The 24452-nt window shown below is 50.5% G+C and overlaps 1 protein-coding gene across 3 annotated transcripts in view; it reads left to right on the forward strand.

Moving 5' to 3' along the window:
- Window positions 1-24452, forward strand: part of LOC105467517 (proline rich membrane anchor 1) — a 70593-nt gene that overhangs the window by 2579 nt on the left and 43562 nt on the right. For all 3 annotated transcript variants that reach the window (XR_011625600.1, XM_011717151.3, XM_011717149.2), the window contains exon 3: window positions 6710-6845. Coding sequence is in view for 2 of the 3 variants with exons in the window: in XM_011717151.3 (XP_011715453.1) it covers window positions 6710-6845 (136 nt within the window). In the remaining variant the exon portion in view is untranslated. The remainder of the gene's footprint in view (window positions 1-6709; window positions 6846-24452) is intronic.

Raw genomic sequence — 24452 nt, forward strand, 5'->3', positions numbered from 1 at the left:
AGCCGGGGTCTGACGCTGCTCAGCACCCCCACTCCCAGGCCCTGTCTTCTGCTCTCTTCTCTGGCTTGCCTCCATCTCACTCACAATTGTTTTCCTTTTGGAATTGACAGCTTTGTCTAATGTGTGAAACAGCAGTTATTAAACTCAGCTGTGTCTCCTCAGGAAACACGATTTTGTCACTTCTAAACACTTCAGTGGCTTGGGACCAGCTTCCCTTGTTCAACTTTTAGCTGAACCTCAGATATTGAGTTCACTTAGTTTTTAGATTCATTTGTTTACAGTTTTCTCTCTTCCATAAGACTTCTTCAGCTGGGGTGGGAAGCAACATAATGAGGTTGTCAGTCTCCAAGACTAGAATTCTACTGTGTGAGCTAGTAGGATCTAAACAAAAGACCCACAAGCACCCCGCACTCCTCCCAGAAGAAATAATTTTGTGAAAGCGGTTCAGTTTTGTAAGTGTCCTTTAGCCAGGCAATACTTACACAAGCAGGTGTGTGTGTGTGTGTGTGTATTTCAGATGCTCTTACTCAATACAAATCAATTTTCATAAAAATCAATTTCAAAAGGAACCCTCCAGACAAGTAGAATGGGTAAAACCTTGGCTTAAGGCTCTGGAAAAATTAATTTACAAATGATAGAGACAGAGAAATCAAGGGAAAGGGGTTTTGGAATGAATGGATCTGGCTTTAAGCAAAAGAGCTAAATCCGGGGGAACATAGGAGAGAAGAGGAAAAATGGAAATGCACGAAGCCATGTGTTTCTCTTTAAGTGGGGAAAATAAAATCTGTCACGTCATAGGAGTTTCTCTAATCTGGAGAACAAACTCAGAGCTATCTGCCTTTCCATGAGCATTTTGCCAGAAGAACATTTGGAAGGACAAGGCCAACATAACAAAGTCCTGTGATTAATGGGATCCTCAATGAGGCAAGAGACCTGGGGTCCCCCAAAGCACCAGGTTCTTACCTTGCAATCAGCTTTAAGCCTCTGGCTGCTGCTAGTTGATAAGGAGCTTAATCATTAAAGTCAGACGACATTTAAATTGCCGGAAGGGTTGGTGGGAGCATTCCTTAGCCTTTCCCCCCTGTTCTTTCATGTGTCTGGAATTGAGATTTCGAGCTTTTGTGATGTAGTATGATTTAGGGTTCTTCTAAGTTCACTTCCAGATTATTCTTTTTTTTTTTTTTTTTTGCAAGGGAAGAGGATGACAGGCTGGCAAATTTATTAGGTGTGACAGGAGTGTGTCTCATCAAGTTACCGTGGTGCTGGCCTGTCTCCATGAAAGATGCCAGAAGCTATCGTCTTTGTGGCTGCCTTCCTAAAGCAATAGTTAGAGAGACCGCCTCTTATCTGGCCTTACGGGTCTCTGTGTGCTGATGAGGAGCCACCCCAGACCCAAGTGATGTTGAACCCCTTGTATAGTCAGTCTCTGCAGCTTTGATGAGTCATTCGGCAGCATTTATTGGGCGCCTACTGTATGCCAGGCCCTTTGTTAAGTGCAAGGGGCTTAGTGGCCTCTTCCCTCATGGCACTGATAGTTTGGCAATGTAGAGCTAATTAAACAAGTAATTATCATCAAGAGAGCTCAGCAAGAAGAAATAGCTTGGACTAGGGGCAAGAGTCCTAGAAGCCTGAAGGGTGTGGTGCTTCAGCTGAGACATGAAGGATGAGAAGTTAGGATGCAAATGAGGGTGAGGTGTCCAGGCAGAGGGAACAGCCCAAGGCCAGAGGAGAGAGGGACTTTGGAAGACCCAGGGGAAAGAAGCACCAGGTAGGGCCACTGTTGTAAGCCACTAACATAGTGTCCTGCAGTTTGGACTTGATCCTGAGGGCTATGGATGTCATTTTAAGTAAAGGGTTTTAAGTAAGAGATGACACAATCTCAGGTTGGTATTTTAGAAATCTCAGTCCAGGCTGGTTGCAGTGGCTCACACCTATAATCCCAACACTTTGGGAGGCCAAGGCAGGAGGATTGCTTGAGCCCAGGAATTCGAGGCCAGCCTGGCCAACGTAGTGAAACCATGTCTCAAAAAAAAAAAAAAGAGAAAGAGCAATCTCAGTCCAGTTCCTGCATGAAGGATGGATGCAGGGAGGAGGCAAGGCAGGGGCAAAGAGGTAGGTAAGGGGAGGGTGGCCAGATTTAGCAAATAAAATACAGGACATCCAGTTAACTTTGAATTTCAAATAAACTACAAATTGTTTTCCCAGTATCTCTCCCATATAATAACTCTCCCAATTAAAATTATTGGTTGTTTAGCTGAAATTCAAATGTAATAGGGTGTCTTATATTTTATCTGGCAACCCTAGATGAGAGGCAGGTACTGCCCACTGGAGACCTGATGGTGGCCTCATTCAGGTGGCAGCAAAGGAAACAGAGGAGTAGATGGATTCAAGGACGATTTAGGAGGCAACGTCTGCTGGACCCAGAACTGCACTGATTGGCCAGGAGTAGGATGGTGGTAGGACACTGATTGGCCAGGAGTAGGACGGTGGTTGGAGAAGAGGGAACTGATGCTGGGAACACTGTGTCCCTCAGACCCCTGCTACAGGTACCAAATCCAGGAGACTCCAGGACATTACCTGTGCCTCAGCCCACTCTCAAGCCTACAGCACTTACAGGATTCTGGCTGCAGGACAACACTGCAGAACACAGATGATAGTGAAACTGGAATAAGAAGTGGTCCCAGGAAGTACCAATACCAGCCTGTGTTCTATGGGCTTTAGGCAAGTCACTGACCTTTCTGGGCCTCTGCTCCTTCTTAACGAAGTCCAGCTAAGAGCAGGTTACTTTAGGGGCAAGTTCCTTCTCCTTTTGAAATTCCCCAAGATAGAAACCAAATGCCAGGTGTTGAGACAAGCTCCAGACACCCGAGGCTTCCTCTCTATTGGTCTAAATACAACACTGCCAATCAACAGAACCCCCAAGTGGAACCAGCACTGGGGAATGGGACAGATCCTGTGTTTCTCCACTGGTGGGCATTGCACCTTTTCACTGAACGCCAACTGAATGCTGGGCCTTGGGCAACTTTGGTACATCACTTAGCTTCGCTGAGCCTGCGGGCCACCTGTTAAGAGTGGATGATATCACCTATCTCTCCCGGTTATGCCCAGGGTGAAATGGGAGCAGGAACCTATGATGGACACATAGTAAGGCTCAGAAAATCATGATTGTTCAGGATTAATAAAGTACTCATCTACCTGCCTGCCCTAAGACACTCACAACTTAGTGTAGAGAGACACACATTACAAAATAGCACGGAAATGCCCCAGACAGAAGTGTTTGCAGAATAAAGCAGCAGCACTGAGCAGGTGAGTCTAATTTGGGGTGGAGGAGGCTTTAGGATGGCTTTGCCCAAGAAGGAGGATTGCTTGAGCCCAGGAATTTGAGACCAGTCTCGTCAACATAGCAAAACCCTGTCTCAAAAAGAGGAGAGAGAGAAATCTCAGTCCTTTTCTTGCATGAACACGCAATAAGGCTGTTCAAGAAATGGATTTGAAGGATGGAGAGAAGCTAGCAAGTGGATATGGGGTCTGAGTAACCCAGAGTCGAGGCAGGCTCAGACACCATAAGCTTGGACTAGACCAAACTATCAGGACACAGCAGTGGAGGCCCAGCTGTCAGGCATAAGGACAGACCAGACTTGATCCTTTCGTGAGAACAGTTGGCTAAGCAATTGTGCCTGCTCACATTTCAGAGAGGCCCTTATATAAGAGACTGAGAACCACTGATTTTTTTTTTTTTTTGAAACAGGGTCTTGCTCTGTTGCCCAGGCTGGAATGTGGTGCACTGCAATAGCTCACTGCAGCCCCAACCTCCTGGGCTCAAGCAATCCTCCAATCCTCCCGCGTCAGCCTCTGGAGTAGCTGGGTCTATAGGCGTGTGCCACCATGCCCAGCTAATTAAAAAAAAAAAAAAGTTGTAGAGATGAAGTCTCACTCTATTGCCCAGGCTGATGTTGAACCCCTGGGCTCAAATGATCCGCCTGCCTCAGTCTCCCAAAGTGTTGGGATTACAGGTGTCAGCCACCGCACCTGGCCAGAGCTATCAATTTTATTAATGTATTTATTTATTTATTATTTTTTGAGACTGGAGTTTTGCTCTGTCGCCCAGGCTGGAGTGCAGTGGCATGACCTTGGCTGTCTGCAGCCTTGACCTCCAGGTTCAAGTCATTCTCCTGCCTCAGCATCCTGAGTAGATGGGACTACAGGAGTGCACCACCCTGGCTAATTTTTGCATTTTTTTGTAGAGACACGGTTTCACCGTGTTGGCCAGGCTGGTCTCGAACGCCTGACCTCAGGTGATCCACCCGCCTCGGCCTCCCAAAGTGCTGGGATTACAGGCAAGAACTATCAATGTTTTAAATGTAGTGTGCTCCTTCACTTCTTCCTCCTGAAGCCTTGAAATTTGGCCCTGATTTTTCTGCCTAGAACTTCATCACATTAAATATCCTTATACATCTGTGCCTTCATATCCTCTCACAAAAATAGGTCATTGTGTTGGGCCAAATGTGCTCCTCTTGAACTCTCTCTCATAAATTGCACCTGAGACTGAGAAAATAATTGCACTGGCAATGGTCTTGCTTGAAGTTCACACACTTGGTAGAGTGCATTGAAGAAGTGGGCTCAGAGGCCAGCTGTTAGGAGAATGAAGCTTTCTAGCAAATCCCAGGGTCTCGGAAGGTCAGAATCTAGGGGGGCACAGGCTCAATGATGGGACGTCTAACAATGGCACTGGTCTAGAAGCCGGTGGATTTCCCACTGACATGTAAGGAGTTAATCATTTCTGTAAAATAATTGAGCAGAGGCCACCATCTGACGGTATGCTCTTCCCAGTGGGAGAGAAGATTGCCTTCCAGGGTTTGAAACGCAGTCAGTGGCCCTTTAAAAACATTAAAAGGTGATGAGCAGGAGCCTCTTAGCCTCGTAGATATTAAGCCAGGGCTGTAAATCAGCTCACTTCCTGCTGCCACCCCAGTGGACGTTACCCACATTACTTCTTCACATCTTCCAGGTGTGATGGGAGCCTCCCAGCCCCGGGGGATCTCCCTGCCACGTGGCAGAGAGGCTGGATCAGCATTCAAAGGCAGGCCACACATGGCTAGTTGCAGGGAAAGTAGAGTTCTAGTTTCTAGTGGCTCAGAGATGACAGAGAAATTAACCGTGGCCATTGAGGAGGTGGAGGGTGACTGGCAACTCTTTGTGCTTTTAAACCAGCTTGTTCCCCGGGACAGGCATGAAACACCAGACTCTTGGATTTATGGCACTCTGTATAGCGAAGGACACTGGCAGTCAGTCTAATCCATCCACCCAGTTCCCATGCTGGCTCTGCATAAGAAGTTTAACGTGGGAAGCTTAAGCAAAATCCCCAGGCCCAGCTTCACCTGCAAAATTCTGATTTAATCGATGTGGCTCAGGCATGGGTATTTTTTAAAACCACCAGGGAGATTCCAATGTACAGCCAGGGCTGGGAACTGCTGGTGGAGCCCAGCTCACTCCGGCTACCCTTCCTCGTTTACAGATGAGGACGCTGAGATTGTGCTGGAAAAACACCACGCCAGGGTTCAAGAGGCATGGACTGTGGCCCAGTTTCTCATATTCATTCATTCATTCACCAAAGATTTAATGGTGGGCATTCCCTTACGTGGTGATTTATGATAGTGAGAGAGAAGAAACAAAGCCTGCCCTGCCCTCAGCGAGCTCACAGTGCCATGGTGAAAATAGGTATGAACCAGGTAACATCCAAATGTAGATTTCTGCCCCTCGAGGGGAACCTGGTGCCAGGAGAGCCCATACAAAAGGATCTGGCTGGATAAAGAGGTCAGAGACACGTCTGTGAGGTCATGGCCAAGCGGAGTCAGGGGCGCAGCAGGGGTAGGGATGGGAGAACATTACCACCACTGGAGCAGCAATTGCAGAGGCCAGGGGCCTGGAACTGAAAGAAGAGAATGAGGGCAGAGAGACGGGGAGCGAGCATGGCGGGGAGAGAGCATGGGATGAGGCGGGGCCAGAGAGGTTGTCAGGGATCGCCCCTTGCAGACCTTGTAAGCCACATGATCCCACGAGGGGTGGAGTGGCATCTGGGGCTTGCTGGGGGGATGGAGGTGGTGCCCTTCCCACAAGACCACCAGGACACCGAGTGGAGAGCATCAAGCAGGTTGTTCTGCTCCCTCCGGTCACGTGGGGACATAGGAGCAGAGGCCTCACTGGATGAGGTTTCTCCCCAAGAGAGGGGCCTTGCCCCGGAGTAGACACAAAAAGGCTGTGAGGAGTGAGGGCTGGAGAGAAGGCCAGGGCTTGGCCTTGGGCCGTAGCAAGGAAGACAGGAGAAGCGGCTGGGCTTAGATTACAGAGGAAATAAAGGGTCTCACTCTCCAAGTGTGAGACCCTCGGGCAGCTGCTTCTGCCTGGGCCTCAGTTTACCCATTTGTACATTGGGGAAATTCTACCAGTTAACCTTCAAGTTCTTGTCGACTTCCCATTCATATCCAGGTCACTTGCCCAGGGTCTCTGGCAAAGCTAGGAAGAAAACCTTGGTCTCCAACCAGCCAGGCCAGCCGCCAACAACATTGTCCCCCTGAACCAATCTGACTTCGATTCTTCCTGCCTTGGTCTTGGAGAGGAATCCCAAGTCCCAGCCTGGCAGGGGACAGGGTGGCCTGGGCTCGTTTCAGCTTCTAGTTGCCTTATGGTCTTCTCCCTCTGTTGGGTACAGGTGACGCACGGTGAGCCCCAGAAGTCCTGCTCCAAAGTGACTGACAGCTGCCGACACGTCTGCCAGTGCCGGCCTCCTCCCCCGCTGCCCCCACCGCCCCCGCCCCCACCGCCTCCCAGACTTCTCTCCGCCCCAGGTAGGTAATGGCTCACTCCATTTTCAGGTTTCTTTTTGTGTTTTCCTGGGCCCATGAAGATCCAGTGAGCGTGGCTGAGGGCAGCCCTGCCTTCTTGGTAATTTTCCACAGTCCAAGCAGGAGGGAAGCCAAGGCCCAACTTTCCCCTGCAGTCTGCAAAACGCCTTTCCCACAGCACGCTCCTGCGAGATGGAGAAGGATGTTTCTCCATCAGTTAATCAGATAAAAGTCAATCTCCATTTGATGAGTGACTTGGCCTGGATTGTTCCGAAGGCCAGATCTTTAAAGGGGGCAGCTGCTGGGGACTGGTCTTAAATAGCCCCCCTCCCCCAACACACAGTTCTATTTCTCTATTAGAATTTACATTTAAGGAGGCAGTTAGGGTAGAACCAAAGTCGGTGCTCTGGGAGCAAAGTTACAAGATGCCTTTCAGCTCTGTGCACCGAATTCTGCTGAATCCTCTCTGTGACTTGTTTGCCTTGGACAATTTCATCTCTGAACAATTTGATTGCGCCGTCATTCAAACAAAGGAGCGTTTCTTTAGCCAGAAATGGCCTCAGCCCTGACCTCTACATGGTAAAGTTCCCTGTTTACAATTGCTACTCGATAAGGTCTCTCCAAAGGAGGTTCTGTATTTCACATGGTTCCTTCAAGTTCCCACCTATAGATGCCTGTGATCACGTCCGTATCGACCTCATTAAACGCATCTCCATGGAATTATTTGGGATGTATTTTCGATAACCTTGGCACAAAGCTTGTTGTCTGGTAGGCTGTGTTTCCAGCCTCTTGGTCCCCAGTCAGTGATGCAATGTTCTGGAGGATCTTTGCAATTTGTGTGAATTCCTGCATTTTGACTGTGAGGCCTCTATATATCTCCATCCTTCCCTGACACCCTGTGGCCCGTTGCTTCTCAAAGCCTGGCCTTCAAATGACCTGCTTCAGCATAACCCAAAGCATTTGTTTTAAAATGCATCTTCATGGGCCCACTTCAAACCCACTGAGCCAGAGTTTTCGGGGTGGGACTTGGGAACTGTCACAATAACAAGTACTGAGGTGATTCAAGTGCAAGTTACAGTTGAGAACCTAGGCCTGCCAGGCCCTCTGTTCCGGGCCTCTGCCGGATCCTTCTATCCCGGGATGCTCACTGGCCTCCTCTCTCCTGAAAGAATCCCTGGGCTTGCACCTACCCTTGGAGATCACTCCTTTCCCTTCCTTTAGAATTCCTCAGTCTCCCACATTTTGGGCCCCACGGCACGTAGCTCCCAGTGGTTTGTATTTGATGATCCACATCCCCCAGCTATGGTCCCTTCAGGTCATCTTGTGCTCACTGAGCATCTGTGTCAGACAGAGAAGAAGGACCGTCCTGGCCTTCTGGAATCTCAACCCTCCAAGGGAAGGCCATCCTGTCAGCAACCCACGAAGAGTGGCCTGAGAGAACACAGAAATGGTTTGCCAGGTGCACTGGAAATACCTGAATAGTTAAGCAAAACAGTAGCCCCAGTAAATAGTAACAGGGGTCTTTAAGAATAAACGGGATTGGCCGGACACGGTGGCTCATGCCTGTAATCCCAGCACTTTGGGAGGCCGAGGTGGGTGGATCACGAGGTCAGGAGATCAAGACCAGCCTGGCCAACATGGTGAAACCCTGTCTCCACTAAAACTACAAAAATTAGCCGGGCGTGGTGACGGGCACCTGTAATCCCTGCTACTCTAGAGGCTAAGGCAGGAGAATCACTTGAACTCAGGAGGCGGAGGTTACTGTGAGCCGAGATTGCGCCACTGCACTCTAGCCTGGGCCACAGAGTGAGACTCCGTCTCAAAAAAAAATGAATGAATGGGATTGTTCCAGGTTGCTAAGCAGGTTGGGGGAAAAGGGCATCCAGGCAGAAGGAAGAGGGTGGACTAAGGCTTGGAGGTGTGGCTCTGTGAGACTCCTCTTGAGAGTCACAAGCCCTTCAGTGGCTTGAAAGGGTGGCCTAGGAGGAGGACCTAGAAGGGCCTGTGTGCCTGGCTGAGCAGATCGCATTTCATCCTATAGGTCATTGTTTGCCAAACAATGACCTACATTCATGCATATCCAAGTACCATCTCTTATTTGCCTTATTTTTTCTTTAAATAAACTCACTTTTGTGTGTATACAAATTAATTTCTTTATCTTTACAAAACTACTGCAAATGAGAAACCAGTACCACTTGCATAAATGGAAGGTGACCATAATAATAAATGCAATGGAAGCAAACCAAGGTTTTAAAATTCCAGCCTTCTCTGGAAGATTCTGAGCTTGAGACTTCCTCTCTATTTGTTAAAAAAGGGAGAGAAGTAAGTGGTAGAGAGATGTCAAAGTCATAGTAGCACAGTGCTGAGATCTTCTCTATAAAGTAATTGGAAAGTGTGTAAGAGAATCAAAAGGAGCTCAAGTTTCTTATTACAGGTCTCAATGTGTTTGAGTGCTGGGTCTATGTACCGTCTAAAATCAGCTCCATAACTGCAAGGACAGGGACCCAAAGGTTTAGGAAACTGCTCTGGGCAGTGATGAGCCTACAAAGGTGTTAAGTGGGGAAGTGACATGAGCCTATATTGTCTGTTTCAGAAAGATCAGCTGTTTTGACAATGTGGGTTGGATTGGAGTGGATTGGGGTTGAGCTGACGGACTGGAGTCAGGTGGGGGTCTCTTGAGATCATTCAGACCCCAGACCATCAAAGAGGGCCTGAAACCAGGCTGGGGCTACGGAGATGGGAGGAGGCTAGAGAAGAGTGCTTGGTTGGATAGAGAGGAGAGAACTCATGTTGAATTTTGGGACTGAAGGTGCTCCTTGGGAGAGGAGAGTAAGAGAGGAGAGCTCTGTATGGCAGGACTTTTTCAGTTTCAAGTAGCAAAAACATCTTGAAGTGGTTTAAGCAATACAAAAACTAGGGAGATAGATGTTAGCTTGTGGGCTCATGTATCAGGATATCCAGTCAGCAGGTCTGCTGAATCCATGGTCTCAAATGATGACGGTGTTAGATTTCTGTCTCTGTCTCTATCGCTCTCTCCTGATTTCTCCTGGGTTGCCTTTTCTCTCAGGCTGGCTCAGTTCCTGTAGCTCCAGGCTCCAGCATTCCATCATCCTTACAGTCAGTAATCTCCCTAGGAAGAGACCTTCTGTTTCCCAATAGTCCAAGGGAAGCCCTGAGGCTGACTTTCGCTGGACTAGCTTGGGTCATGTGCCCACCGGTGGACCAATCATGGTGGCTTGTGGGATAGAATATGCTGGTTGGTCAGGACCAGGCCATGTGACCACCCCTGGAGTTGGGATGTGTGGATAGAGGCTCAGGGAAAGGTGGTTTCCCACAGGAAAATCCGAATAGAAGGGCTATAACCCAAAAATAAGAACATGGCTACCAGGCCAGGAGGGCAGGGGATGTCTACCATAGCCATGGAGTGCCTCAGGCATATAAGGTGGATTAGACCAGTGGTGGAGAATGTGATTTATTCATTCTCTTGGTCCTCCTTGAGCTCAGCCCAGAGCCCTGCACATAAGTAGTGCCCAATAAATGTCAGAGCTACGGCCACATCTACAACTTCTGCCAAAATCATAAAATACGGAGGTAGAGGTTGCAGTGAGCCGAGATCGCGCCATTGCACTCCAACCTGGGCAATAACAGCATAACTCCGCCTCAAAACAAAAACAAAAACAAAAAAACAAACGAACAACAACAACGGCAAAAAACAAGTGCCTGCTATATAACCCTGAGGGAATTCGTGTCTCCCAGAGGACACAGGGCTTCAATGCTGTAGAGCCTCAGCTGTCACTCAACAGGTGTGCACTGAGCTCCAAGTGTGGGGTATGCAGTGGGCAGCAGACAGCTCCTGCCCTCATGGAGTTCATGGTCCAGTGGACTGTCATTTGCAGAAGGTGTTCACAGAAGTGTCCCTTCCTGCCATCTCTCTGGATTCACTGGCTCAAGGCATGCACCAGTCCTTGTCCCATTGCTCATCTGATGTCCTTTGCATTCTTGCCACTCACAAGGGCCTCTCATTTATCTGGTGAGCATTTGCCAGGCACCTGTTCTATGTCCAACCCTGCGCTGGGCACCCTGAGGGATACAGAGTCACACAGGGACTTGTCCACATCAGCAGGGCCCAGGTCATGAAAGACCAAGGGCTTGGCATAAGAGGCCGATTCCACGAGCCTTTCTTGAGCCTATGTTGGCGTGCTAGCCCTGCTCTTTCCTCCTCATGATTTTAAGAGAGCTGGTTAACCAAAGACTCCGTTTCTTCCTTTGTAAAATAGGTGCATAGGCTACACCCACCCCATGGGGTTGACTTGAGGGTTCCTGAAAGTGAGAAGTGCTTTTGAAAACTAGACAGGTATCCATTGCTGTAATCATCCTGTGGACGCATTCTGATGAAGAGCAGCCTGTGAGTGCCAGCCAGACCTGGGGGATAAAGAGGTGCTGTTGGGAAGGGGATACATTAATTCCAAAAGGGGCAGTGAGGGCAGATTTAGGAAGACATGAGAGAATTCCCAGGTAGAATTCCCAGGTGGGAGCAGAGGGAGGCTGGACAGGCCACGAAGAAGAAGGAGTGGCCAAAGCAGAGGCCCAGAATTAGCAGCCCAAGGATCAGGGAGGAAGCTCCCTGCTGAAGTGACATTGATCCACAAGTGTGTTTAGCTTTGGTGTGTGTGTCTGGGATAAAGGGAGAAAAAGGGGAGAGAGAAACACCTATTCGTGCAGGCCTGTGAAGTCCCCCCTAGAAGTAATGACCAGGAACATTTGCAGGGCATCCTTCACTTGGCCAGGGAGGCCTTGCTCTTCATCCAGACAGCACTTGCTGCTGCCCTGCCCCTCGGGGCAACCCGCTTGTCCTGGCTGGCCCAGGCCTCTCTAGGTTTTAGCCCCAAAGGTCCTGTGCTCCAGGAAACCCCTCAGTCCTGGACAAACTGGAACAGCGGGTCACCCTACTGCTGGGCCACCCTTCTGCTGGCAAAGGCAACAGTGGTTTTTCAAGTTGTTTTTTGTTATGTTTATTTTGGGGGTGTCTGTTTTGTTCTAATTTGCCACGAATTTTTTTTTTCTTTTTTTGAAAAGGAGTCTCTCTGTCACCCAGGCTGGAGTGCAGTGGCACAATCTCAGCTCACTGCAACCTCTGCCTCCCAGGTTCAAGTGATTCTCTTGCCTCAGCCTCCCTAGTAGCTGGGATTACAGACGTGAGCCACCATGCCCGGCCAATTTTTGTAGTTTTAGTAGAGACAGGATTTCACCATGTTGGTCAGGCTGTTCTCAAACTCCTGACCTCAGGTGATCCGCCCACCTCGGCCTCCCGAAGTGCTGGGATTATGGGCGTGAGCCACCGTGCCCGGCCACCATGAATCTTTTGAGAGTCCTGACTTCCCTCCCCCACTTCATTGCTGGAGGGGGCAGCGTGGCCTCCTATTCCTCTGTGGCGGGCCCAGCTGTGTGCCCTACTCCCAGCAGCCCTACCCTGTGCCCCGCCTGCCTTGGAGAAAGAGCATGGAAAGGGATCTAGTGAAGCGGAAGGTTCTTGAGCAGCATCTCCACTTTCTGCCCTTCGGTTTTTCAGGCTCTGCCCACAACCCTCACTTTGAGTCTGGGCACTCGACCAGGGGTTCTCCAGCTTGAGCTTGTATCAGAAGCACCGGGAGAGCTCGTTTAGTCCCAGATCACTGGAGCTCATCCCCAGAATTCCTGACTCGGTAGGTCTGGGGTGGGACCCAAGGACCTCCATTTCAATTCCATTCTCAGATGATGCTGACACTGTCGGTGGTAGGAGCACACTTTGAGAAACTGTGCCCTAGGGAATGACAATCCCAGCAAGGGGCTCTGGGGCCAGCCCCAGGCCTTTCACTCCTAACTCAGACCCTGGCCATGTCACATTGTCTCAGAGCCTCAGTTTTCTCGTCTGATTCCTGCCTGCACAGGCATTGTCACGAAGGTTAGAAGTCACCCAGACCATCCTGGGCAGAAACTTTGTGCTCAAAAGGTGGTGTTATAGAGCGGAGGCTTGGAGCCTGGCTTCCTGCCCTCTAGACCTGGGCTCCAACCCTTGTTCATTAGCTAAGTGATTTGGGCGAGGAATCCTTAACTGCTTGGAGCCCCAATTTCCACATGTGTGGAATGGAGTTAACAACCCCACCCGCTGCACATGGGTGGTTGGAAGGATTTGATGCCCTAAAACTGACACAGCACAGAGCCTGGAACCCAGTTAACACGTGATAAATGGCAGCTCATAAATAATTCTAATGCAAGCAGTAGAAATGAGAACAGGTCACTAACCTTCAGATTGGGAGTTGCTTCTGCAGGGTTCCAGCATCTCTCTGCTGAGATGGGAGCATCAGATTAGTAACTCTGAGGATGAGATGGGCTCTCAAAGGAGGTGTAGACTCCCCTGGATCTTCAACAGGAAAGAAAAGGTTTTCAGAGAGTCCCACCTGTGTCTCTTCCGGGCAGCCCTTGCCAGGCATGTGATCCCCAGTGTCAACTGGAGTGCCCCTGGTGAAGGTATTTCTGGAAGGCATGGGTGGGCATGAACCCTGGCAGAGCCAGAGGCCTGCTTGCGGCCTGAACAAAAAGCCTTCAGCAGCCGCCAGAGCCCAGGACCTGGGCTTGCTTTGTAAATGTCAGCCGTGGCCCGCCCATCCCCGCCTGTGACTCAGATGGCGGAGGCCATGGAAGGAGATGTGTACCAGCCCTCAAGCAAAGCACATACACCCCCTCCGTGAGACCTGCTTCCAAGGCTGATGGGGCCAAAAATAGCTGTGGCAGAACAGAGGCGTGAGCCTGCATTTCCATAGTGCCTGTCTTGGAGGAGTTCAAAGCACCGACAGAGATTTTATTGGGGCACTAATTTTGTTCTTGGAAAAATTGGAAGGAGGTTAAGTGACTCCTCCAAGGTCACACAACATGGGTGGAGCCAGGAATAGGGTCACCTGGTTCTTCTCCTGTGTGCCAAAGGCCAAGTTTCAACAGAGAAAGAGACAAATGGGACTGTGGAAGTTCTGAGATGCTTCCTTTTTCTCACCCAGGACACTAGAAAGAAACCAATACTTAGTTCCCGGTACTGTTGGAGAGAAGCTCTGCTCTCCTCATCTCATTTAATCCTCAAACCCTTCTTTGTAATCGGTGGTATTATTGCCAATTTTTATGAGGAGCTCAGAGGTTCAGAGAGGGTGAGTTACTTATTCTAGGCTGCCCAGCTGGAGAGGAAGGGAGGCTATTCAAGGCTATCTGATTACTTCCTGCTGTGGCCCCTGCCTAAATCTTCCCTTCACTGCTGAGAGGCAGCTTCAGGGACCCCCCCCCCCACACTTTCCTTTCCTTCCCTGGGCCTCACTCCTTGCTGTCTTGGAGCCTTTGCATATATAGTCCTTCTGTCCACCAGCCTCCCCCTCGAAGTAGAACCTTAACTCATGCTGATCTCAGCTCAGATTCCCTTTCTTTCTTCAGGAAGACCTTCCTTGACTTCCACAAATGTGACACCAGTCCCTGTTCTGGTCATTTACAGCTGCAGAACGAACTATTCCAAAAGCTAAAACACCAACGTATTTTCTTTCTCTTGCTGCTGCAGGAGTTGACTGGCTCCCCCTGGAGATCCCTGCTTGGGGTCTTTCATGCAACCGTAGTCTGTCAGTCAGGTCCGGGCCCACCATGAAGGCTTCCTCTCCCGTGTCTGGTGGTCGCTGCTGGCTGTAGATTGGGTCCGCAGCTGGAGCTGTTCACTCTAACACCTCCATGTGATGCCGCCTTGTGAACTGGGCTTCCTTACAACATGGTGGCTAAATCTGAAGGTTGAGAGGCTGATGGGAGCTGTATCCCTTTTGATGATGCAGTTGAGGAAGTCACCCAGCATCACTTCCACTGCATTCTGTTTTTTAGAATCAAGCGACCGGGGCTGGCTCATATTCAAACAGTGGGGGATTAGACACCGCCCGATGGAGGAGTGTCAGAGGAGTTGCTTACATTTGGAAACCATACCGCCCTGCATCCACATGCACACACACACATACATGCACACACTCTTTGAATTTTTCATTTTCCTTTGTAGCAGTTATTCCACCTTTGAATATGTAACTAATGACTTGACCGATGCTTGATCCTTTGTTAGACATACACAATTGTCCAGTGTCTGCTGGGTCCTCAGTGATGGCCCCAGATCTTTAGCACATGCCTGGCACATCGTGAGTCCTTGGTAGCTACTAGTTCACTTGTCTTACAGATATTGTTGAATATCTGGTATATGCCAGGCACTAGGTACTAGGTGCTGGGAATATAGTGGTGGACAGAACAGAAGGGCCCTGCCCTGCAGTCACAGAGCTGGTAGGTTGATTGCTCTGTGTGTGCACTGGAGGGGGCATGGGATGGTGGTATAGGAAATAAGCAAACCAAAACTATTACAGGAAAAATGGAAGATAACGTGCTACAAACATAGAGAAAATCATACGATTTGATAGGGGTAACTGGGTGGCTGCCTGAGTTATGTGGACCAGAGATGGCATTCAAGCTGAGAGCTGACCGAAAGGGAGTGGCTGGAGGAAGATCTGGGGGAAGAGTTTTCTCGTCAGAGGGAACAGCATATGCAAGGTCCTCGTGTGGAGAAGCACTCGGGGTGTGTGAAGGGCCAGCATGGCTGCTGCCTGCTACAAGGGAAGACTGCAGGAGGTGAGTCCACGGGGAGGCAGTGCCCAGACCGCGCAGGGCTGTGGAGGCTAGAGAAGGAGTTTGGATTTTAGCTGAAGTGCAGCCAGAAGCCAGCAGATTTTGAGTACGGGGTGTGGCACGCCCTCGTGCACTTTGCAGAGACTGACTCCGGAGAATGGAAGGAAGGGGAAGAGTGGGGGCTGGGAGCCCAGTGAGGAGGCTGTTGCCGTGGGCCAGGCGAGTGATGGTGTAGGGAGAGATGGTGGTGGTGGGCTGGACCCAGGGTGGAGGCAGGAGGAGGTGTCACACCCTGGTCTGAGTTAAGATCATTCTGCAGCAGGGACTCACTCAGTGATGGCTGTGATTGTAGGGGGAAGCGGGAGCAAGAATGCTGCTAGGTTTTGAGGAAGGACTGTGGAAGAAGCCTCCAGATGTCACTCGGCGCTCCATCTCCTTGTCCTCCTGACGTCTGTGATCCCATGAATGGGACGATGAAGCAGACTCAGGTGGTGCCGGGAAGGCGGTGGCTCAATTCCCCCACCCCCACCGCCAGGGTTTTAGCTGCTGCCAGCAGAAGGACCGTGGCTCTGGGACATTCGCACGAATCCAAGGCTAGGCTTCATCACCGTAAAATGAAGTCCCTGCTGCTGGTGCAAACTAGAGTTGTGATGAGTTTCCGACTAACAAAAGAGGAGGTCCAGGCCTTGTGGTCCACAGAGCTGAGCGACAGCACAGCAGGTGAAGCCAGTCCCCGTGACCCGCCTTCCCTGCAGGCGACAGGCTCCTTATGAAACCTCATGAATGCCGCTGCCCTAGCCCTTGGCTGGACGCAGTGTGAGCCTGTGACGAGGGGCTGTGGGCATCAAACACGGGCCATGTCACTTTGAATGTCTACTGCTTCAAGGGCTGTGTTCATGCCCAGCTCACTGTTGCCATTGATTCGGGCCTCGGGGTGTTGGATGCTCGTCTTTTGCTGGATCAGGGTTTGTGCCCTGTGATCCGCTTGCCTGGTCTGCAAGCAGGAAGGCCTGGAGGCCAGGCCAGGCTCTCGCTCTTTCCAGATGGGTGCTGGTCACGCAGCCTCTCTGAGCTTCAGTTTTCCCATCCTCCAAAGGGGGTTGTGCAAATTACACATGCAAGGGCCTGGCCCAGCCCTGGAACGTTGTCCACTCACAGTAAGTGAGATCTCTTGTCACTATATAACCCTTGCTTGGGCAAAGTTCTTATCCAAACTGGCCTCAGCTCCCTCATCCATAAAATGGGCTGACTCTGCCTTGCATTCCCTTCTGTACAAAGCACAATGCAGACATGAACATGACTCCTGTCTCCAGACGAGTCTGAGATCCATAAGAGCCTCTAGAATTGCTGGCCTTTTAAAAAAGTGATCTTTAGACGGTTGTGGTGGTGCACACCTGTAATCTCAGCTACTCAGGAGTCTGAGGCAGGAGAATCGCTTGAACCCCAGAGGTGGAGGTCACAGTGAGCCAAGATTGCACCACTGCACTCCAGCCTGGATGACAGAGTGAGACTCCATCTCAAAAAAAAAAAAAAAAAAGTGATCATATCTTTTTTAAGTACTGAATTTTCCTTTCCCAATGCAGTAAAAGGAATTGTTTCAGTCTTCTGTTTAAATATTTGTGTCCAGCAAATAATCAAAGCTTGCAAGTTTGAATATATTTTAATTTGCTCGACAAACCTTTGCTTATTGATTTATTGAACATTTACCAAGGTTGTGCCATGGCAGGTTCTGGGACTACAAAGGTGAATTCAACACAACCCTGCCCTCGGACCCCTGCCTCTAGTTGGACACTTGAGCCCTGGCTGCATGTTGACAACACCTGGGGACTTTAAAGATACCTGATTCCCAGGCCCGCCCTACAGGGGAGTTTCAGGCTGCCCCAGGTGATGCTCGCGTGAATCGAGGTTGAGACTTTTGGCTGAAACCAGTGGCACAAAGTGACCTGTATCAAAATAGGAACAGGTGAGGTGTGATGGAACTTAGACCCAAAAGACTGGGGGAGTTGCAGGCAAAGAGGTGGGGAGGACACCGCACCTTCTCCGTGGCCACCTGCTGCCACCACTGCCACTAGGATGTTTGCAGGGGTTAGGCCCAACTCAATCCTGCCCTCCAGGAATTCCGTGTCTTATGTGGAGTCTGGACTGAAGACTGAGGTGGAAAAGGGAAACATGTCTCTTCAAGAGGCCGCATCCAGGCCCGGCATATACTTCCTGGGTGCCTTTTTTTAAAAAAGTTTTTTTGTTGTTGAGGTAAAATTCATACAATGTAGAATTCACCATTTTGACCATTTAAAAACATACAATGTAGGCCAGGGGCGGTGGCTCATGCCTGTAATCCCAGCACTTTGGGAGGCCAAGGCGGGCCGATCACAAGGTCAGGAGATCCAGATGACGGTGAAACCCCGTCTCTATTAAAAATACAAAAAATCAGCCAGGCGCGGTGGCGGGCGCCTGTAGTCCCAGCTACTCGGAGAGGCTGAGGCAGGAGAATGGTGTGAACCCGGGAGGCGGAGCTTGCAGTGAGCCAAGATCGCGCCACTGCACTCCAGCCTGGGAGACAGAGCAAGACTCTGTCTCAAAAAAACAAACAAACAGAAAAACATACAATGTAAAGGGTCTTTACTATATTCACAATGTTTGCACCCATCACCACCATCTCATTCCAGATCATGTTCATCACCCCTAAAAGAAACCCATACCTACCATCCCCTGCAACCACTGACCTTCTGCCTGCCTCCACGGATTTGCCTGTTCTCGACGTTTCACATGAACCTGAGTGTTCAGAGGCGGGTGAGCACAGCAGTCCAAGCCTCAGTTTCCTGATCTGCTAGTGGGGATGATGGCTCCTTCCTCGCTGTTTCCAGGCAGAATGGAGGGGGGTGTGTAGGGTCAGCCCACCGCCTAGTGTGAGGCAGGTCCTCGGAGGGTGTGGCCTCATAATGGCAGGAGATTCTGCAGGATGGGGAGTGTGATCCTGGCTAAAAGTCCCCACCTTTGGGGTCTAGTGCTAGCTCCAGCACCCCTGGAACTCTGGCCTCAGGATGGCATTGTTCTGTGATTCCCAGCATGGGCTGTGATGCAGGAACAGTGAGTTGACATTTACCTTGGCACAAGTTTGCTGAAGGGTCAGCCAACCCTTTGCTCCTGACCAGGACCCCACCCCATGGTTCTGGGCTCTGGGACCTGATAGTGCAGGGCATTCTCTAACTTCCCATCTCTTTCCCTGTTCTTTCTCTCTCCAGCAGCAGGGTCCACAGTGAGACTTCCCTAGTTAGAACTTTGTGACCTTGGGAAAGCCTCTTAACATGGCTAACCCTCAACTTCCTGATCTGTAAAATGGGACTCAGCCCACCACTTACTCAGTTGGGTTGTTTTGAATATCCAGTGAGGTAGACATATTAATTAGTTAGCCCAGGGCTTGGCATACATCGTTCTTAATAAGTGTAGCTGTTGTGATGTTTACTGCTTCTGATCAGTATCACCTTCTTGCTCTGCCCACCCCCTTCAGGGCCTTCCTCTCTCTTTGGCACAACTTTCTCTGCCCAGACGATCTTGTCAATTATTGCAGACGTTAGTCATGGCGACATGAGGTTGGTTCAAGTCTTGTAGGCCACTCTGCCCATCAATGGGCTCCAGGACCTGATGCCCTGTCATTTGTTCATTTGTTCATTCCTTCACTGAATCTCTCCGCTGTGTCCCAGGCACTGGGTAGAGATGAAAATAAAGAAGATATGGTCCTTATCAGTTAATCAGTTTGTATCTTATTTTCCTTCTTCATTTCTTCTTCTTCTTGAGTTGCAAAACTTGATTTGGCCATGCACACTGAGGACATGAAACCCAGTCACTGGTTTTGATTGTTTTGGTTTTGCTCTTCATGGGAAAATATTAAAGTGGATGTCTGCAAGGGATCTTTGCTGGGTGTGGGGATATAAGTGGACTCATTCACCTTCAGGGCTGAGGAGTGTCTGCAATTTGTTTATCAAAGGTTCGTTGAATTCTCTGTGTCATGCTGCGTGTGAGGCCACAGGATGCAGTGATGACTCGAGTGAAGCTCCTGCCATTGCTGCACCCAGCTCTGTCCCATGGTTGAAATCACCGATGTGTCTGCAGCAGGCAGTGAGAAACTCACTTGCGTGGGAGAGATGCTGGCCTTGAAGGGAGCCAGTAATTCCTTGGGTGTCACCTGATGCTGGCTCCTGGAGGCTAGAGGCTGGCTTCTTGTCATCCAATCATCCATCTCTCCCAGCACATCTGACCCTGAGGTGACTCACACTCAGAAGGGCCAAATGACTTTCTCAAGGCCCCCACCAAGGGAAGGCTCTGGGACCCAGACCCAGGTCTTTGGAATCTGGGTCTTGTTTTCTTTGCCTCTGCTATTACCCAAGCACAATAGATGCCCTGAGCCATGTCTCAGGCAAGGGTACTTTGAGGACATGTTCATTTCTTTGAACCCTGAGGAGGCATTGGTTTACTACCTTAGTGTCAAGAGTAGATGAGCATCTTCTGAAAAACTGGTCTTTAAAAAAATCTAGAGTCATTGTGCCTTGTGTAAGTGGCCTGGCTCCCTCTTTGGATGCTACCTGGAAAGGTGGAGAAAAATGTGTGGCCCTGGGTGCAAAGGACTTTTGGCTTCTCCTTTTCTTAGCAGCTTCATGTTGGGTTTAGTTTTAGGTGACTACCCTCATTTTATATATTATCGATCAAGGCAAATTAGAAAATCATCAAGTAAAATAAATTACTTAGAAAGCGTAATTTCTGGGGAAGAGAACTTTCAGCTGGTCTTTGGGGGACTGCAGGGATGGAGCGTGAGGGTCCTGAGAACTGGGTATGCTAGGATTGGAGGTCTTCAGTGGTTTCCCCAAAGTGACTGATCATTAAGAGGGAGAGGAAAAATGTCTAAGGGACATTAATTTGAAGCAAGGATACTTTCATTTGCAAGCTTATTCCCATGGTACTGATTCAGCAGTTACACCTGCACTTTCTTTCCCTAAATTCAAGTGACTTGGAACCCAGGTGCCATGCTATAGCTGTGTGGCTTCAGAAAGAAGCTTTGCCCTCATGTAGACCTCCTTTTCCTCCTCGGGCTGGTGACAGGGTCAAAATAATATGTTCAATGTTTACAATAGTGTCTAGTACAGGGTGGCCACTCTGCCAAAGTTAGTTAGCTCATCTTGTTATGAAATTCATCTAGGATGTCCCATTTGTGTCCAGGACAAAGCAACCAGTCTGACCTATTAAGTGTCTGATCCGATCCCTGAGGACAGGGACTGTTTATGCCTCTGTGTCCTCCGAGGCAGCACGGGGCTGGACACATGGAAAGTGTGTGCTGAGTGTTTGCGTAAATGAATGCATGCCTGGCTGGATGACAGCGATGAAAGATCAACTCTGGAAGAGAAAGGAGGTAGGGAGGGGGCTTACATTTTGTAAGAGCCTGCCATTTGCCTGGGAGCATTTGGGGCCATGTCTTGGTTTTGGTTTCTCCAGGAACAGATGCTAAGACAAGGATGTAAGTACTAGTGACTATTTGAGAAGTGATTCCAGAAAACACAGTAGGGCGTGTGGGGGGGACTCAATGGGAAAGGGACTGTAGCCAGTAAAGGGTGCTATGTCAAATGAATAACCCCAGCTCAGTTCCCCAAGGAGCTCTGGGAAACGGTGCATACATACCTGAGAGTTACCCCAGGGCATATATGCACCACCTCCCACCAGGCACAGTTAAGAGCTGGTCCAGGAAATGCGGGAGTGTCACTTCCCTGGGCAGAGATATGTGGCCAGAAGGCACCAGCAGCATCTGCTAAAGGCAATCACCTTTTTCCGCTGTGACTGCCAGGGGTGACCTGACATCTCTCGCACTGGATGGCTCTCTTCCCTCTGCGACTCTAGCTAGGAGTCCACACCTCTCTCTCCTACTCAGAAAAGTGCATTGGCATTTCAGCAAGTGTTCTCCTATCATGGGGAGACCTAAATTATATATTTAAAGAGCAGTAAATCACTCACAAACATTTATTCATTCAACAAATATTTATAGAGCACTGAGTGTGCCAAGCGCTACATTGTGGTCACAGACTGAGGATGACGCAGTGGAGAAGACATGGTGGACCCATAGGGAAAGTTCACGGGGGAAGATCAGGGTTCTGTTTTTTCTCATGTGGAGTTTGAGATGCTTGTGGACAGCTTTGGGGGCGGGGGGGCAGAACATGCAGGAATTGCAGGCTAAACGATCCCCAGGGAGGGGTTGGCTGAGAGGAGAGGTGTCCGACCAGGGCAGGGGTCCTGGAGGAGGTGCTGGCTGGGCTGGGATGGGAGACGATTCTCCAGCTGAAGGCGGGGATGGGAGAAGGGAAGAAGGGCGGTGCTTCCACAGAGGGACCTGCAGGTTGGAGGCCAGAGAGCCTGGTCTGTCCTCTGAGAGATGAGCCAGAGGGGTGAGGATGGGCCGAGCCTGGCAGCCTGCAGATTCTGGACTTAGTCTCCAAGCAGGGAACAGTGGCTTGGGTCAGGCAGTGGCTTGGGATTAGAAGGGTCGGAGTTTGAGAACCTTCAGGACTCAGTGACCGACCAGATGTGGGATGAGGGAGGAGGACAGCTAGGTGCCAATGTCTGATTGGATGCCTCTCTCGGAGGAAGAATGTGACACATGGAGATCACTAGTCCCAGGTTTTGTCACAAGGCATTGGAGATGCCATGAGACAGCAGAGGAGGCATTGGCTGGTGCCTCTGGAGTTGAAGGCAGAGGCCCAGGCTGGCCCCAAGGATGTGGGGTAGAGGCACCAGTGCTATGTCTCCAAAGCCATCAGAGATCACTGGGGAGAAGAGACAGTGGGGACCGAGCCAGCAGAGGATCAGAGGGAAGGAGAAGAGCCAACAACTGTGCTGGGACCTTGTGAGCCAAGAGAAGGAGCTGAGGACTGGAACTGCTCACCGATTAGCGATTAGCAGATGGGGCACGTATCCACCCCACCCCCACCCCCACTGCCCCTTTACCGGCTCCTCCCTCAACCTTCCTCAAGGCCTGGTGCCTGCAAGCTGCAGAATGGACTGGAAGGAAGGAGGAGGGAGCAGCCAGTTCTGAAACAAATGGCCTCTTCGGCTGGGGGCCATGGAAGACAATCTGTGTCATGAGCTTCAATAGTCCAGGGAGGCTTCAGGGAGGAGGCAGAGCTCACTGCAGGTCTGGAAGGTGGGGAGAGATGAGCTCAGCCTCAGAAGGGTGAGCTGGCCTCCCAGGGTGGGCAATGGCATGAGCAAAGGTCAGGGAGCAGCATGGGTGTGGCCAGAGATGGCCAGGGACCCCCAATGCTGTCACAGGTATGTGCACTGGTCGGGGATTTAGAGGTAGAGTCCCCAGGATGCTGGGAGCTGAGGCTAGGGAGGCAAGGGGCAGTGCTGGGGCAGCAGACTTTTATTCAGTCAAACATTTCTTGAGCATTTCTGTATCTTAGGAGCCTGTAATACACTATGAAACAAAATAGATGCTGAGTTCATATGCTGGCAGGGGACAGAGGGACCAGAAAGCCATGGATATGCTAGCCCCGCGAGCTATTCAGTGTGCTGGAGGCAGCAAGTGCAGCAGAACAAGCTGGGGTCGGGTCAGGTGGCAATCTGAAGAGAGGGTGGCATTTGAGTGGAGGTTGGTGGAGGTGAGGACCAGTGCAGGCTGGCACCTGGGGAGACTGTCCCAGCAGAGAGGACAGCCAGGTCTGAGGCCTGGGGTGGAGGCGCAGCAAGAGGCCTCTGTGGCTGGAGTGGAGTTGGGGGCAGGACAGGAGACAGGATGGGACAAGCAGACGGAGCGGGGCCTACACGCCCACGGAGGATGTTTCTTGACTCGGTGTGAAGTGGGGACCCTGTGTAGGGTAGGGCTGAGGATGGGAACGATCTGACTCGTTCCTCATCAGACACTCTGGCTGCTGTGCTGAGATGAGACTGTGGGGGTCAGGGCAGGAGCAGGGAGACCAATTACAAGCCTGCCACAGTGACTTGGGGGACAGGTGACAGCCACCAGGACCAGGTGGCACCAGGGGGAGGTGAGAATGGTTGGGTTCCGGATGGGAGCCTACTGTACTTCTGAGTCAGCCTGGTTCTGATGGGTGGTGTCCCGGGGGACCAGGACAGGACACAGAGAAGATAGCTGGATGCTTTTCCCTGGGGTGGCCCTGGAATTGGGGGGTGGGGGCTGTGCTGGAGCCAGGATGAGGCCATCTGATTTCATCTCCCAGCCAGTCCACCGAGCAACAGCTCCAATCCCAGCAGGGATTTGATGAGGCCGCCTGTAAATGACTGGCTACTGGTGCAATTAAAAGGGGGAGGGGAACGGTTTATGCATCTGCTGGGTGGGAGATGAACACTGTCACATCAGGGCTTCTTGGTGCGAAGGCGAGAGTGCTTCGTCACTGTCAGGAAGTGCTGGATTGGGCTGGGAAGCCTGGGCCAGCCCCACCTGCATCCCACAGGGTCCCAGGACTGGCATGTCCCCAAGCTGCCTCTTGGGCTTCCACACTACCACCTAGGCCCTGGCCCAGGGCAAGGCCCCTCTGACCATCGAGGGAGGTTGTTTCTGTGGATACAGAACAACAGTCAGAGTCTGTAAGCAATACCGTGAGAGGACTCTCCTAAGGAAATCAGTGCTGACAAATGAAACAGAAAATCAGAAGGAGGTGAAATATGCTGGGAGGCAAGAGCCACTCTTGGTTTCTGCTAAAAGAGTGCACAGCCCAAAACTCTTCTAATTTTCATAGTTAAGAACCAAGAAATGGAATCTGGATGTCCAGCGGGAGATCACTGCAGGTGGTCGTGAGGTCCGTTCAATCATTCATTCACTCATTGAACATCTGTTGAACACCGACTGGGGGCCAGATGCTGTGGGAGGGCGTGGGGAGCTGGGGGTATAGGGATGGTCGTGGGGTAGGAATACAGACCACAGAGAGGGCCCTACCTTCCACAGGGAAG

The sequence above is a fragment of the Macaca nemestrina genome, chromosome 7 (assembly GCF_043159975.1).
Source record: "Macaca nemestrina isolate mMacNem1 chromosome 7, mMacNem.hap1, whole genome shotgun sequence".
Taxonomy (NCBI): domain Eukaryota; kingdom Metazoa; phylum Chordata; class Mammalia; order Primates; family Cercopithecidae; genus Macaca; species Macaca nemestrina.